This window comes from Anabrus simplex, chromosome 7 (genome assembly GCF_040414725.1).
Source record: "Anabrus simplex isolate iqAnaSimp1 chromosome 7, ASM4041472v1, whole genome shotgun sequence".
Classification (NCBI taxonomy): Eukaryota; Metazoa; Arthropoda; class Insecta; order Orthoptera; family Tettigoniidae; genus Anabrus; species Anabrus simplex.
Window position 1 is genome coordinate 280,328,776 of NC_090271.1, and position 14,814 is coordinate 280,343,589.

The 14,814-nt window shown below is 38.9% G+C and overlaps 1 protein-coding gene across 5 annotated transcripts in view; it reads right to left on the bottom strand.

The window, feature by feature from the left end:
- Positions 1–7,523: 7,523 nt before the first annotated feature.
- LOC136877555 (translocator protein-like) overlaps positions 7,524–14,814 on the bottom strand; it is a 94,967-nt gene continuing 87,676 nt past the window's right edge. For 4 of the 5 annotated variants that reach the window (XM_068228680.1, XM_068228679.1, XM_068228682.1 and 1 more), the window contains exon 5: positions 7,524–8,925. In XM_068228680.1, coding sequence (XP_068084781.1) covers positions 8,746–8,925 — 180 coding nt within the window. In that variant the 3' untranslated portion in view covers positions 7,524–8,745. The remainder of the gene's footprint in view (positions 8,926–14,814) is intronic. The other variant, XR_011018605.1, reaches the window with a different exon arrangement.

Below are 14,814 nucleotides of genomic sequence, written 5' to 3' on the forward strand. Positions count from 1 at the left end.
CATTGTCATTTGTCACATATTTTACCAGAATTTTACCAATCATAAATGATAAAATCTAATTAAATTAATCTCTCTATGTTAATTTATGTCCTTATTAATATCTGAAAATAGTAACTCTTTCTTCATCTTCTATAAAATCTATAAAATTAGTCTCTATCCTGAATTATAAAATAACAAATAATAAATAGCCACTTTGTAAATTACATTAATAAACTACATTTATGAAGTTAGTCATTTTAAAAAAATATTTCTTCTCTCTTCTTTCTCAACGTCTGCTTTAATTTCCTAGACTTCTTATGAATCAGAATTTTCTCCTCTTACTCTCTTCCAATTCTTCATTCCTTTAATTTATCCGCAAATTGAAATGATGTGATGTTTGTCTGAACCCAAACAATATGTCCTCCTTCCCTCCTTGTTGCTGCTTTGCTGTTAGTTGCGCGATGATCTGCTCATTGTTTCTAACCGTCAAACAACAAGGTCATTGACAGCAGAGAGTAGAACACGTTTGTTTTCAAACTAGCACAAGTATATATTGAGAGCAAGGTTAACATTTGACATCAAGACGAACTGAATTTGTTTATTTAAGGAATTTGACGGTTAGAAACAACGAGCAGATCATCGCACAACCAATAGCAAAGCAGCAAAAAGGAGGGAAGGACATATTGTTTGGGTTCAGACAAACATCACATCATTTCAATTTGCGGATAAATTAAAGGAATGAAGAATTGGAAGAGAGTAAGAGGAGAAAATTCTGATTCATAAGAAGTCTAGAAAATTAAAGCAGACGTTGAGAAAGAAGAGAGAAGAAATATTTTTAAAAAATGACTGACTTCATAAATGTAGTTTATTAATGTAATTTACAAAGTGGCTATTTATTATTTGTTATTTTATAATTCAGGAGAGAGACTAATTTTATAGATTTTATAGAAGATGAAGAAAGAGTTACTATTTTCAGATATTAATAAGGACATAAATTAACATAGAGATTAATTTAATTAGATTTTATCATTTATGGTTGGTAAAATTCTGGTAAAATATGTGACAAATGACAATGTAAATGGGCAAAAGGAAAACTTAGAGTAATATTGTAACTAATTTAAAATTCATATATTTTAATATATAATTGAAATATGATACCAATGAACCATAGTCCTAAGATAATTAGTATTTGGCACCGCTGAGGAAGAGAGCAGAGGCTCTCGAAACATGTACATGTGTATAAAGTGTATAAAGTACTGACAAGGCGGAAAATTATTTTATAGAAATCTGGACTTCAGTTGGTGTGCTTCGCTCGCATAGTCAACACCGTACGAGTGTACATGTTTTGTTTCTGTTATCTGTGATATAACTGTTCTGCAACGATGGGCCCTGTGAACGAAAAGAAGGTTAAAAAGGAATTTGGTCAGAAGGAGATGATTACAGTGGATGAATCTGTTCAATGACAATGCAATGTCACATTTTCGTGAAATCCTCAAAAAGAGGCAAAAGCAAAAGTCATTGGACAGGTTCCTCATTAAAGTTGCACGAAAAGAAAACACTTCCAATGAGCCAACCGATAGCAGTGATTCCGTTAGTGAAATTCGTGCTACACAGTAACTCTTCTCATGTCATCTCTCGTCTCCCTCACACCAACAATGATTCTATTGTAAGGTAAAGTGCAGTTTAATTGTTTTACGTTATATTTTGTTTTAGAAATGTTATGCGAATAAATGTTTTTGTGTTGTGGACGAATCATCCAAGTTTCAATAGTTTCTTATGGGAAAATTTGCTTTGATATACGAGCGATTTGGATTACGAGCATGTTGCCGGAACGAATTATGCTCGCAATCCAAGGTGCCACTGTACAGGGCTTCACTGTCATCCCGGATGTTAGCAACGTGTCCGTTTCAGCTGAAAGGTACGAGAATATGCAAAGGTGGGTCTATGTGTAGTGTAGTGTTTACAAGTCGTGGCTCATCATGCGCACAGAGGTAGGGCAAAGGATGAAGCATCTGTCATTAAATGAAGCGACTCCTGCACTTGCACCGCTTCAGGAAGGCTACTCACAGAGGTAGGTTGCCAGAATGCCAGGGGTTGCTCAGAATACAATTTGGTAACTGTGGAAACATTTCCAGGAAACTGGAAGTGTTGCCAGGTGCCCTGGCATGGGCCGCCACAGTAAAACAACCCCAGGGCAGGATCATTTTGTGTGTCTACAAGCCCTCTGAAACCACCAAGATACAGCTCCAACCCTACAGATAAGGTTCAAGGCTTCGAGAGGTCAATTTAAGATCCTGACTACCCACTCAGCTACCTGCACTGGACAGATGACATTGTGATTATTAGAAGACTGCAGTTTGCTAGATATCATTTGCTGGCAGCAGCCAAAGCCTAAAGATGCTTGTTTGGAAGAGTCTGAATCGACTGAACATCTAATTTTTGAACAAGCAGCACCGTGTCGGCAGCATGAGAAGGCACTGGAAGCTGTTATCCATGTGAGGGGTGGCAGTACTCTTTACTAAAACTCTTAATTACCATGTAGCCATTTTGGTGTATAACCAGGGATCACCTTGTTGACGCATTGTGCAATGACGTCTCGTAATGAGTGTCCAAAGAATGCTTCTCATTTCAGTCCTTACTTGTTGCGAAGAAGGAGGGTTGTTTTCATTGTGTGTCGGTTTTCATTTCAATATACATGAGTAACGTGGAGGTATGAACATGTTAAAAAAGTGACCAAACATCTTTTTATGAGTAGTGTAGTAAGTTATGGTGGGACCTTACGCTGTTTTTCCTAATTTACTTCAAGCTGTATGGCACTCAAAGCAAATTGCGGGATTGATTTATCCTTTCCTTTATCATTGCAAAATAAGATGTAAAAGAATATACTTTCTAGATTACTGTGCAGAACAGCAAGAGTCTTGGAGCTAAAAGTTCTTAAATAATGATTAAATAGTTAACGGTAAGTTAGACTAGAGTTTGATGGAGCTTTTGGGAAAAACTGTTGAGAACCCAAACCGGTACCTCTCCAATCTCTTCCAACTACTTGCTATTGTTGTCCAGTTTCTTTGTCTTTCTTGTACACACTTCTTTACTCCTTTCAGCCATCTGTGTCTTGGTCTTCATCTAGATTTCTTTCCATGCATTTTCATATTGAACATCTTTCCAGGTATTTTTCTCGTATTTTATATGTTATGGGTTCTGCTTTTCCTTTTGTTTGGTTCTCCACTTGTACTGTCTTGTCTAATTCTACTCCTTAGGAATGTAATTTCACAGGCCTGCATTTTAGTTCTGTCTGTTTCTTTACTGAGCAAGTTGGCCATGCAGTTAGGGTCTCATAAATGTGAGCTTTCATTCGGAAGATGGCGAGTTTGAATCCCACCATCGGCAGCCCTGAACATGATTTTCTGTGGTTCCCCATTTTCACACCAGGCAAATGCTGTGAATTTACCTAAACTGAGGCCACTGTTGCTACCTCCCCAATCCTATGAAAACCTTTGACGTGTTAGTGCAACGTTAAAAACCGCTAGTAAAAAAAAGTCTTTCATTTTTCATATCTTATGATGTATAGGTCAAGGGTTACTTAGTTGGTCAACTTCTCTTTACCTATGAGAGCAGCTTTAGCTTCGGCAGTGCCACTGGATGCCAGTTAACATGGTAAAGGGTAGAAACACATTATTTCCCTGCAAACATTATTTTAAAATATAGTATTGTGCCCTACAGGCTCCAATACACGTCAAGTGAATGTTGAGGACGTATTGGAAGTACTGTAGTATCGTAGAAATACCTACCTTTGTGGGTCGCAAATATTGGCACATAGCTTACCATAATGTCCTCTCCTCTTCGGCACCAGGCTACACAGTCGGCGATATCCGTGGAAAATGTTCACGTGACATAAATGAAACTAAGAGGAACAGGAAATTGCCTAGGGCTGTAGTCTACACTTGTGTGAGTATCCAAAAATGACTTCAAAACAAAATAATTTATTCCAACATAAAGATGGATATGAAATCAAAAAGCAAACATAAACCGTTGAATAGTTATTTACATTAAGAATTGTACAAATAGTTCTGCCATGAAGTGGCAAAATCAATCTTCATTCGGCGTTCACCGACAGAATTCTCATTTGAGCTGAAGAGGATTCTTGGCTTGGACAGACTCGATTTTATTCATTATGAAACTAAGCTTAAACAGAATAGACATGAGATTAGGGAGGAATCACTTCGCATTACTGTCCGCCTCTGTAGCGTAACGGTTAGTGTGATTAGCTGCCGTCGTCGGGGGCCTGGGTTCGACTCCTGGTACTGCCAGAAATTTAAGAATGGCAGGAGGGCTGGTATGTGGTTGAAATGGTACATGCAGCTCACCTCCATTGGGGGTGTGCCTGAAAAGAGCTGCATCACCTCGGCATGAGAACATTTCGCACTACTTACTTTATCACTTCCCCTGTGTAGGGAAATATTTACACTGCACTACAGGGCTGAAATAAGCCATTCAAAAATACTTTAACACTACACACGCAGACGTCACAGCTCACCCAGCTGGGATACGAATACGAGACCCTCTCGTATTCATGCAATACCTCTAAGTGTAACATAAATGCAGATGAAAGAAAACAATACAATGACAACACACGGAACCAATACATGCATCTTCAATCACCTGGAATAGATGTACAATAATCAAATGCGGAAATTCTTGCAGCTTACAAAAAAAACACAGACCGCCTTGTTTCAAGCCTCCCTGCCTTGGGCTATTGACCTCCTTCCTGTGTGAGGGGAGAGATTCAAAGATATGAACTTCATTAATGTTTCTGTATTGAACTGAGATCAATGATAAGATATCTATTAGGTTCAACCTTTTCAATACTTACTAATCCCTTACTAATTAGTACTTGAAAGGTTGAACCTGAAAAGGTTGAGAGACTCGCAAACCAAAACAAATGACGTCAACAACAGCTCTACCCATTCCATTCACCTCTCCACACATGGCTATAAATCACGGCAGCGGCCATTACTATTGCCATCCAGACCCTCATAAATCACAGACCCTACCGTCTGATCGCTCACTCTCTGGCCCGTTACAAAATTCTAATTACTTTCTTTTACTGCGTACATGCAAACTAAGAGGCTTATCTGCCTGGCCGCTTCCATATCATTATGTATCGCGAAGTACCAATTCTCATTCTCATTGCAAGCGTATATTCGCACACAATAAAGCTCTTTTGCTGAGCTCTCTGCAGGCCATTCAGTATCGTACATTGCACAGTTATCTCTTGCATAACCACACAAACTAAGGGCTAACCAGCCTAGCCACTTACGGGCTAATCAAAAATTACTTTATCTGGTCTGGGCATCATCTCTCTAGACTCTGTGGTCCGCAGTTCAAGCCACGCTCATGTCTAAGATAATACTTGAGGGAATTATTGGTATTGACCCTTCTGACTACAACATTGAAAACATCAGATTTTGAAAACTACATCTGTAATTCATGCTCATGCAAATTTATCTCTAAATAGCTCACCTAACTCACAAGGTCTGCCTACTGACGTTGTTGGACCGTACAGTTCTCTTTCCTTTTAATGATCTTACACTGCAAGCCCTATCCCCAAAATAAACCACAAATCTATGTACACAAACAACACAAATCCAATCTACATCTGAGAACAAAATATAATCTAACACTCCCAAATAGAAAACAACGTTATCTACGCATGCAAGTCCTGAGTGTGAAAAATACATCATTCTTGCCTGAAGGGCTTAAACTAATTATTTACAAACATCTGCGAAGCTATCCTATCCCTAAACCATGCATAAAATAGAGTCTGTCCCACCTTATTAGCTCATAATCTTAGCGGTCTTCCATCTCGGACCATAGGCTCCTAGCACCCCATGGTTCTTAGAGCAAGTTAGCAATCAACCTTTACTGGATTTAAGCCTACACAGTGGGCGATCCTAGCTAGAGTGAGAATGTCCTTAATTCGAACCATAATTAACTGATTGCTGTTTACTTTTATAATTCAGTCTAGAAGTAACTGACCGGTATTCCAACCGTGCAGACAAAGAAAATTCTCTGAATATCTAACACTGTTCAAAGATAGTGCTTTGTTACACAAGATTATGCTTTGGCGCAATCGACACACGTTACGCACTTTCACGATCAGAGTTGAGTATACTGTAGAGTGGGGTCCTGGCTGTGGCTGCTCAGTATTTATTTAATTGATAACCCACGCCAAGCCATGTTCTTCCCCGTCTAACACTCTTGAAATCCATTTGACTCCCTTGTGTGGAGTTGGCATGGTTCCCACGGTGGTTACTGCAAACACCTGCTAATTACAGGTGATGATAATTAGCATAGCCATGCATATCATATTACTCGGAAAATTATTTCCGATTTTTCTATCATTTGATCTTCTCCAGATTCTGTCTGTAGGCGGAGATACGTCTCAAGTTTATTCTCTCGTTAGCCCTGGAATCTCCCACATTTCTTGTCCGTAGATTGGCATAAGAAAATCCCTTAACATCAAGTGGTTGGGTTCCCTTGTCTCTATTCTTGTCACACACTGAACCACACCCGAAACTGACATGGTGATTCTCCCAAGCACGCTAAATCTCCAGTTTGCGCCCTTTTTCTGTGGTCTCATATAATTATTATCAATGCATTAAATATTGCTTCAATTGGCCCATGAACAGGATGGTTCAGTATGGTGGTGCAGGTGTTCTCGTTTGTGGAAATATTATGTCAGATGGATGTAGATACCTGCGGATATTGGAACGTGGATCTGTAACTGGTGTATACTACTACATTGGAGTCATTCTTTCCTTTGTGCATCTTTCAGATGTGCTTCTGGCCTTGAGCTTTCTCCAGGGCTGACTGGCCACACTCTACTGCAGCTGTTTGAAAGTGAAGATATTCGATGGATGGATTGACCCTCCATTCCCCCAATTTAAACCCCCACGGAACATGTGTGGGATATTTTCTGAGAGCATGTGAACACTCGTTAGAAAATTGAAAACAGCTGAAGATGATAGTGAAAGTGAGCTATGTTAACTCGAGAACTCCTCAACAACCTTGTCCGAAGTACAGCAAGACAATGCAAAGCATGCAGAACCATTGGAGGTGATCATAACCCCTACAGATGACCACTGCTTCCGTTTTTCACATTTATGGCACATGCACCTATATTATGTCATTCAGTACTGAAAATTCACAGCCTGTTAACAGTGTTTTGACCGGGTAAGGAATGGAACGAATTTTGCCAGCTGCCAAAGCCTGTCACACTCACCTGGGGCAATGATTAAGGGCTGACAGATGAAATGAAATGATATTGGAGAGTGTTGCTGGAATAAATATGACAGGGAAAACTGCAGTACCTGGAGAAAAACCTGTCCCACCTCCGCTTTGTCCAGCACAAATCTCACATGTACTGACCGGGATTTGAACCACGGAACCCAGCGGTGAGAGGCTAATATGCTGCCGCCTGAGCCACGGAGGCATCCTTCATTCAATACTATGAAACCATTTCTGAATAATGTATGATTGTTAACTTTTTAATTTACTATTTTTTCTACCATTATTATTTATCAATTCTGAAACATATGAAGTACATTTGATATGATTTTCTCACAGGTATACACTTCCTGTAAGGTGCTATTAGAGAAAACCTGTTTTGTCTTCAAATTTTGTACACCTGTATACTTAAACATTTTAAGAATATATTTCTTTCATCAAATTTAATGTTACTGTTACATACCAAAAATAATGTGATCAGAAAAGTGATAACTTGGCTGGTACACTATATAATTTATACAGTTGGCCCTCAAATTTCAAACTTAACTCCCCTTCTAAGAAACACTGATTGGCAGTAAATATACTAGTATTTGTTTGAATTTTTAGTTATACAGTAGAATCCTATTTATCCGAAATAAAGGGTGGTGGAGCCACTTCGCTTGATGCGTTTTTCGGGTGACACACGGTAAATATTTTTGGAAGTTAAATGTTGAAATAAAATGCATAAACTCTGTTAAGCTAAGGTGCATACTGTATATTAACATTTAAATGTTTACATAATATCACTGATTGTATAAAATCAGTGATTTTCTTCTGAATTTTCGAGGTGCAGCGCTGTCATCCAGTTATATCGCGCCACCGTTTATTCAACAATACGGTATATCAGCTGGTGAAGATTCATTGCTTCGTTCAACAAAGCGCAAAGCAATCTGAAATAATGAAACATTTTTTTTTGTTACTATTGATCTGAATACTGTATACAGTAATTTTATTACAGTACTGTAATGAAAGCATGTGGTACTCTATTTTAATAAAAATTTGAAATCAATCTTACCTACAATGCATTAAATCCATCATCTAATGTAACTCAATTCTCAGAAATGCTATTGTCAAGGTCGGAGTCATCTGCATAATCTTCATGACGAATAATACATTAATAATAATAATAATGATAATAATAATAATAATAATTCCTGCTTGATCAAGAAACAAATGTATCATGGAACGAACTGGAGGGTAAGAAACCGTTTTGTGCTACACGAGCATTCTGGCAAAAGTCATAATATAAAAATACAGTTTGCCTAGTAGCTCGCAGCACATATAGCAAGAGAATTACTAATGTCGACGGCTAAGAACGACAGGGTAAAAACAAAATATTAAAATACAATTTTGCCAGAGCATGTTGGTTAAGCTCAAGTTCGGTTAAGCAGGGTTCTACTGTACTTTAATAAAATATTTTGTACATCTGTATCACGTGTATCAAATTAAGGGTTCTTTGGATTTTGGATTATCCCTGTAGACGCAGTAGGAGAGAGAAGTGTCGAAGGTAAGCCAGGCTAGGTACGGTACCATAAGAAATCCAGCAGTTGAGTTTATACTGAAGAAGAAATATCCACATCCAGCTACATTCAACCACCATATGCAGATTTCAACCAGACTCTGAAAAAGGTAAAAGAACCAGATATGCATTAACCTTTTGATCAGTGAGTTTTTGGTGACACTCACACCAGGAGTGAGTTTTTTCTTGAAAATTTTGAATTCTTAATTTTAAGTTATTTTAATTCTAACTTTTATCTATTAATAAATTTACACAATTTGCACTTACGCTACATAAAATATACCTTCAAATTAACTGAAATCAGTGGCGGAAAAGATATTTTTCTCAAAATAATGAAAGGAGTAGTAAAATTGACAAATATATAATTATTCTCTATATGTGATCAAGTTGGTACCCTTTACAACACACTGATTTGATTTTACAACAGTTTCACCTATCAAAATATCTACAGGGTATGGTATGGCCCCAGACAGTCAAGTTTTTCAACGTGTTCAACTTCCGTATCCTTTCCAGTACAAACAATAAACAAAACAAAACAGTTGCCAGGAAAACATAAATCTCTTCGGTTATGCCTTGTCACTTATGTAACTTCGACTTTCCCTTTACGTCTGTATTTTCCGTAATGAATAAGTAGTACTTGTTCATTTCTGACACAATGAAGTTCATAATGTTACGATCAACAATTTCTTTGAAAATCGACATTTCAAGTTTTGAATTACTGTCATTATCATACAAATGAAAATTATCAGTAACCCCTGAATTTGATGGATCAAAATGACCAGAAAGCATAGGAAGAAATCTGCCTACAGAATACCACTTTCTTCCTTCGATTTGAACAGCTGACAGCTTAGCCTTCTTTGCGACAGCGGAGTGCTGTACTTCGTCCTAAATTTCCGTGTTGTCGTCTTCCAAGGAATAACCAGTTTCACTCTCATCGGACATGATACAATCACTATCAGCATCATAAATATCAATTTCATCCTCAGACCCCTCGTTAGTCAAAACATTACTGTTATCTTGCAGAACAAGCTTGCATCAATCAATACAATCAAACAACCAATACTGATCTGCATTTAGGGCAGTCGCCAGGTGGCAGATTCCCTATCTGTTGTTTTCCTAGCCTTTTCTTAAATGTTTTCAAAGAAACTGGAAATTTATTGAACATCTCCCTTGGTAAGTTATTCCAATCCCTAACTCCCCTTCCTATAAATGAATATTTGCTCCAATTTGTCCTCTTGAATTCAACTTTATCTTCATATTGTGATCTTTCCTACTTTTAAAGACGCCACTCAAACTTATTCGTCTACTAATGTCATTCCACGCCATCTCTCCGCTGACAGCTCGGAACATACCACTTAGCAATTCCGAATGGAAAATTCTAAATTCCCATGGAGCGAATTAGATATTTTTCACCAATAGAGCATGTCAAAAATATATCAGAAGTAAGGCTTTTCAGGCGTTTGCTCTATTAACCAGCGTTTCATCTTAGGCCTGACACTAGACTCATCAGAGTGGGATGTGTCAGACCCTACCCACTGACGCTGGTGTGTATGCAGGTGAACTTATAAGGGCTTTTCTTTGGATTTCTTCCAGTTCTTGAATCAGGTAATCCCGGTGAGGGTCCCACACACTGGAACCATACTCTAGTTGGGGTCTTACCAGAGACTTATATGCCCTCTCCTTTACATCCTTACTACAACCCCTAAACACCCTCATAACCAGTGCAGAGATCTGTACCCTTTATTTACAATCCCATTTATGTGATTTCCCCAATGAAGATCTTTCTTTATATTAACACCTAGATACTTACAATGATCCCCATAGGGAACTTCCACCCCATCAATGCAGTAATTAAAACTGAGAGGACTTTTCCTATTTGTGAAACTCACAACCTGACTTTTAACCCTGTTTATCAACATACCGTTGCCTGCTCTCCATCTCACAACATTACCGAGGTCATGTTGCAGTTGCTCACAATCTTGTAACTTATTATTACTCTATAAAGAATAACATCATGTGCAAAAAGCCTTACCTCTCATCCCACTTCTTTACTCGTATCATTTATATATATATAAGAAAATATAAAGGTCCAATAATACTGCCCTGAGGAATTCCCCTCTTAATTATTACAGGGTCAGATAAAGCTTCGCCTACTCTAATTCTCTGAGATCTATTTTGTAGAAATATAGCAACCCATTCAGTCACTCTTTTGTTTAGTCCAATTGCACTCATTTTTGCCAGTAGTCTCCCATGATCCAACCTATCAAATGCTTTAGACAGGTCATTTGCAATACAGTCCATTTGACCTCCTGAATCCAAGATATCTGCTATATCTTGCTGGAATCCTACAAGTTGAGTTTCAGTGGAATAACCTTTCCTAAAACCGAACTGCCTTCTATCGGACCAGTTATTAATTTCACGAACGTTTAATATAATCAGAAAGAATGCCTTCCCGAAGCTTACATGCAATGCATGTCAAACTTACTGACCTATAGTTTTCAGCCTTATGTCTATCACCCTTTCCTTTATTCACAGGGGCTACTATAGCAACTCACCATTCATTTGGTGTAGCTTCTTCAAGCAAACAATAATCAAATAAGTACTTCAGATATGGTGCTATATCCCAACCCATTGTCTTTAGTATATCCCCAGAAATCTTATCAATTCCAGCCGCTTTTCTAGTTTTCAACCTTTGTATCTTGTTGTAAATGTCATTGTTATCATACATAAAATTGAATACTTCTTTAGCATTAGTCTCCTCCTCTATCCGGACATTATCCTTGTAACCAACAATCTTTGCATACTGCTAATACAGATGTTGATTCCCATAGGGAATTTAAAATATTTGTCCCAAATGAGTAAATTTATAATACCAATATAATGGTCCGTTATTGGACATTATAAATTTTCCAGCTAACTCATTCTTGGTTGCCTGCGTTTCGCCCTCGTGTGCTAAGTTGGGCTCATCAGTTGGGACTTAGCACACCACCCAAGACGCAAGGCTAGTGCATACCGTGGAGGCCACTGCATAGGCTACTTGAAGCCACCAGCAGTGCCAATGCACTATGAGAGCTATGTCTCATTTCCAAAAAATTGATGCCTGCCTGGCCATCAGATAATACAGATGTTGATTCCCATATGCACTAGCCTTGCGTCTTGGGTGGTGTGCTAAGTCCCAACTGATGAGCCCAACTTGGCACACGAGGGCGAAACGCAGGCAACCAAGAATGAGTTAGCTGGAAAATTTATAATGTCCAATAACGGACCATTATATTGGTATTATAAATTTACTCATTTGGGACAAATATTTTAAATTCCCTATGGGAATCAACACATGTATTATCTGATGGCCAGGCAGGCATCAATTTTTTGGAAATGAGACATAGCTCTCATAGTGCATTGGCACTGCTGGTGGCTTCAAGTAGCCTATGCAGTGGCCTCCACGGTATGCACTAGCCTTGTGTCTTGGGTGGTGTGCTAAGTCCCAACTGATGAGCCCAACTTAGCACACGAGGGCGAAACGCAGGCAACCAAGAATGAGTTAGCTGGAAAATTTATAATGTCCAATAACGGACCATTATATTGGTATTATAAATTTACTCATTTGGGACAAATATTTTAAATTCCCTATGGGAATCAACATCTGTATTATCTGATGGCCAGGCAGGCATCAATTTTTTGGAAATGAGACATAGCTCTCATAGTGCATTGGCACTGCTGGTGGCTTCAAGTAGCCTATGCAGTGGCCTCCACGGTATGCACTAGCCTTGCGTCTTGGGTGGTGTGCTAAGTCCCAACTGATGAGCCCAACTTAGCACACGAGGGCGAAACGCAGGCAACCAAGAATGAGTTAGCTGGAAAATTTATAATGTCCAATAACGGACCATTATATTGGTATTATAAATTTACTCATTTGGGACAAATATTTTAAATTCCCTATGGGAATCAACATCTGTATTATCTGATGGCCAGGCAGGCATCAATTTTTTGGAAATGAGACATAGCTCTCATAGTGCATTGGCACTGCTGGTGGCTTCAAGTAGCCTATGCAGTGGCCTCCACGGTATGCACTAGCCTTGCGTCTTGGGTGGTGTGCTAAGTCCCAACTGATGAGCCCAACTTAGCACACGAGGGCGAAACGCAGGCAACCAAGAATGAGTTAGCTGGAAAATTTATAATGTCCAATAACGGACCATTATATTGGTATTATAAATTTACTCATTTGGGACAAATATTTTAAATTCCCTATGGGAATCAACATCTGTATTATCTGATGGCCAGGCAGGCATCAATTTTTTGGAAATGAGACATAGCTCTCATAGTGCATTGGCACTGCTGGTGGCTTCAAGTAGCCTATGCAGTGGCCTCCACGGTATGCACTAGCCTTGCGTCTTGGGTGGTGTGCTAAGTCCCAACTGATGAGCCCAACTTAGCACACGAGGGCGAAACGCAGGCAACCAAGAATGAGTTAGCTGGAAAATTTATAATGTCCAATAACGGACCATTATATTGGTATATTGGTATTTGCATACTGCTGACTGAATACTTCTGCCTTTTGAAGATCCTCACATACACACTCCCCTTGTTTAATTATTCCTGGAATGTCCTTCTTGAAACCTGTTTCTGCCTTAAAATACCTATACATACCCTTCGGTTTATCACTAAAATTTGTGTGACTGCCAATTATGCTTGCCATCATGTCCTCGTTTCGATCCCGCCATCACGACGTGTAATTGTTTACTATCGGAGAGTGGTTGTTTCTATGGAAACCAAAGATGGGCCAAAAGAAAAATAATGTGTGTTGTCAAGGAACAGTCATGCAATGCACTCAGCGGAAACAACAATAAAAAACAGTTCCCGGGTGTTGTAATGTTTAGCACAATCGCGTAAGAATTTAGGTTACGTACTACGGATGCTTTGACAGAACTTTATCACAGAACATACGAGATGTGATAAAACACAGAATAATGTTCACTGAACATGTCAAACATCCCCCAACTTTGTTCTGAAAACCTGCCAGTATGATGTCAGGAAACAATTTCAAACATTCAACATGAAAAGTGAATAGATGGCGGTACTGTTCAGGTGAAAACTTCAAGAACATAAATGGACGGCAGTAGTCCCATGGGCCACGTGCAGCACTGCCATAAATAGACGGCAGTACTGCTCATTGGGTTAAAGTTCGGCTCCTTGGCTGAATTGTCAACATAGGGACCTTCGAGTGAGAGAGTTCAGAGTTTGAGAAAGATTTTACACCTAGAATCATTCGTGAGGCAATAGAAATTACTTAACACCCGAATAAATTTAATAAAGGTGATGGCTATATACTGAGTATATCATGGCTACCCTCCATAGTTAACTCGTCAACATCTTTCTCCTTGACTCTGGAGGCCCTGGAATGAACTATATTTCTAACAGGGTGTCTATCTTGAGTCTGGTTACTATGGAGTGACAGTTGCCAATACATTATTTGTTACTGCAGGATCGAAACACGTTAGCAGATTATTAACATTATGCGAGCTAATATCCCCAAATTAAGTATTACTGTATTATATAACGCGAGACACTACAAACTGCAAGACTGAATACATTCCTCCAGACCAGGAAGGGCAACTGGCCATAAAAGTGGGCACCATATAGTGGTGGTGGTGGTGGTGGTGGTGGTGGTGGTGTTGTAGCTGTTACGGTGGAAGGGAGGCCAAATACATTAATAATGTGATATATTTGGACTATCAACTGTCTAGGCGACATATGTTTAAATTGTGTGCATTATCGGCACTGGTAAACTTTTGTGAATTATGCATTCTGCTATTGAACTTTCCATTCGGGGCCAGGTGCCGGTATACTGAGCGGTAATTTTACCATTATCTATTTGAGACTGGAATCCAACACTATTTGACAAACTGGTGATAAAACTACTCATTGTATGTATTGCTATTAGGACATGACAGCACCTTATTATCCTGCAAGTTTTATCTGGCGTGTATGAT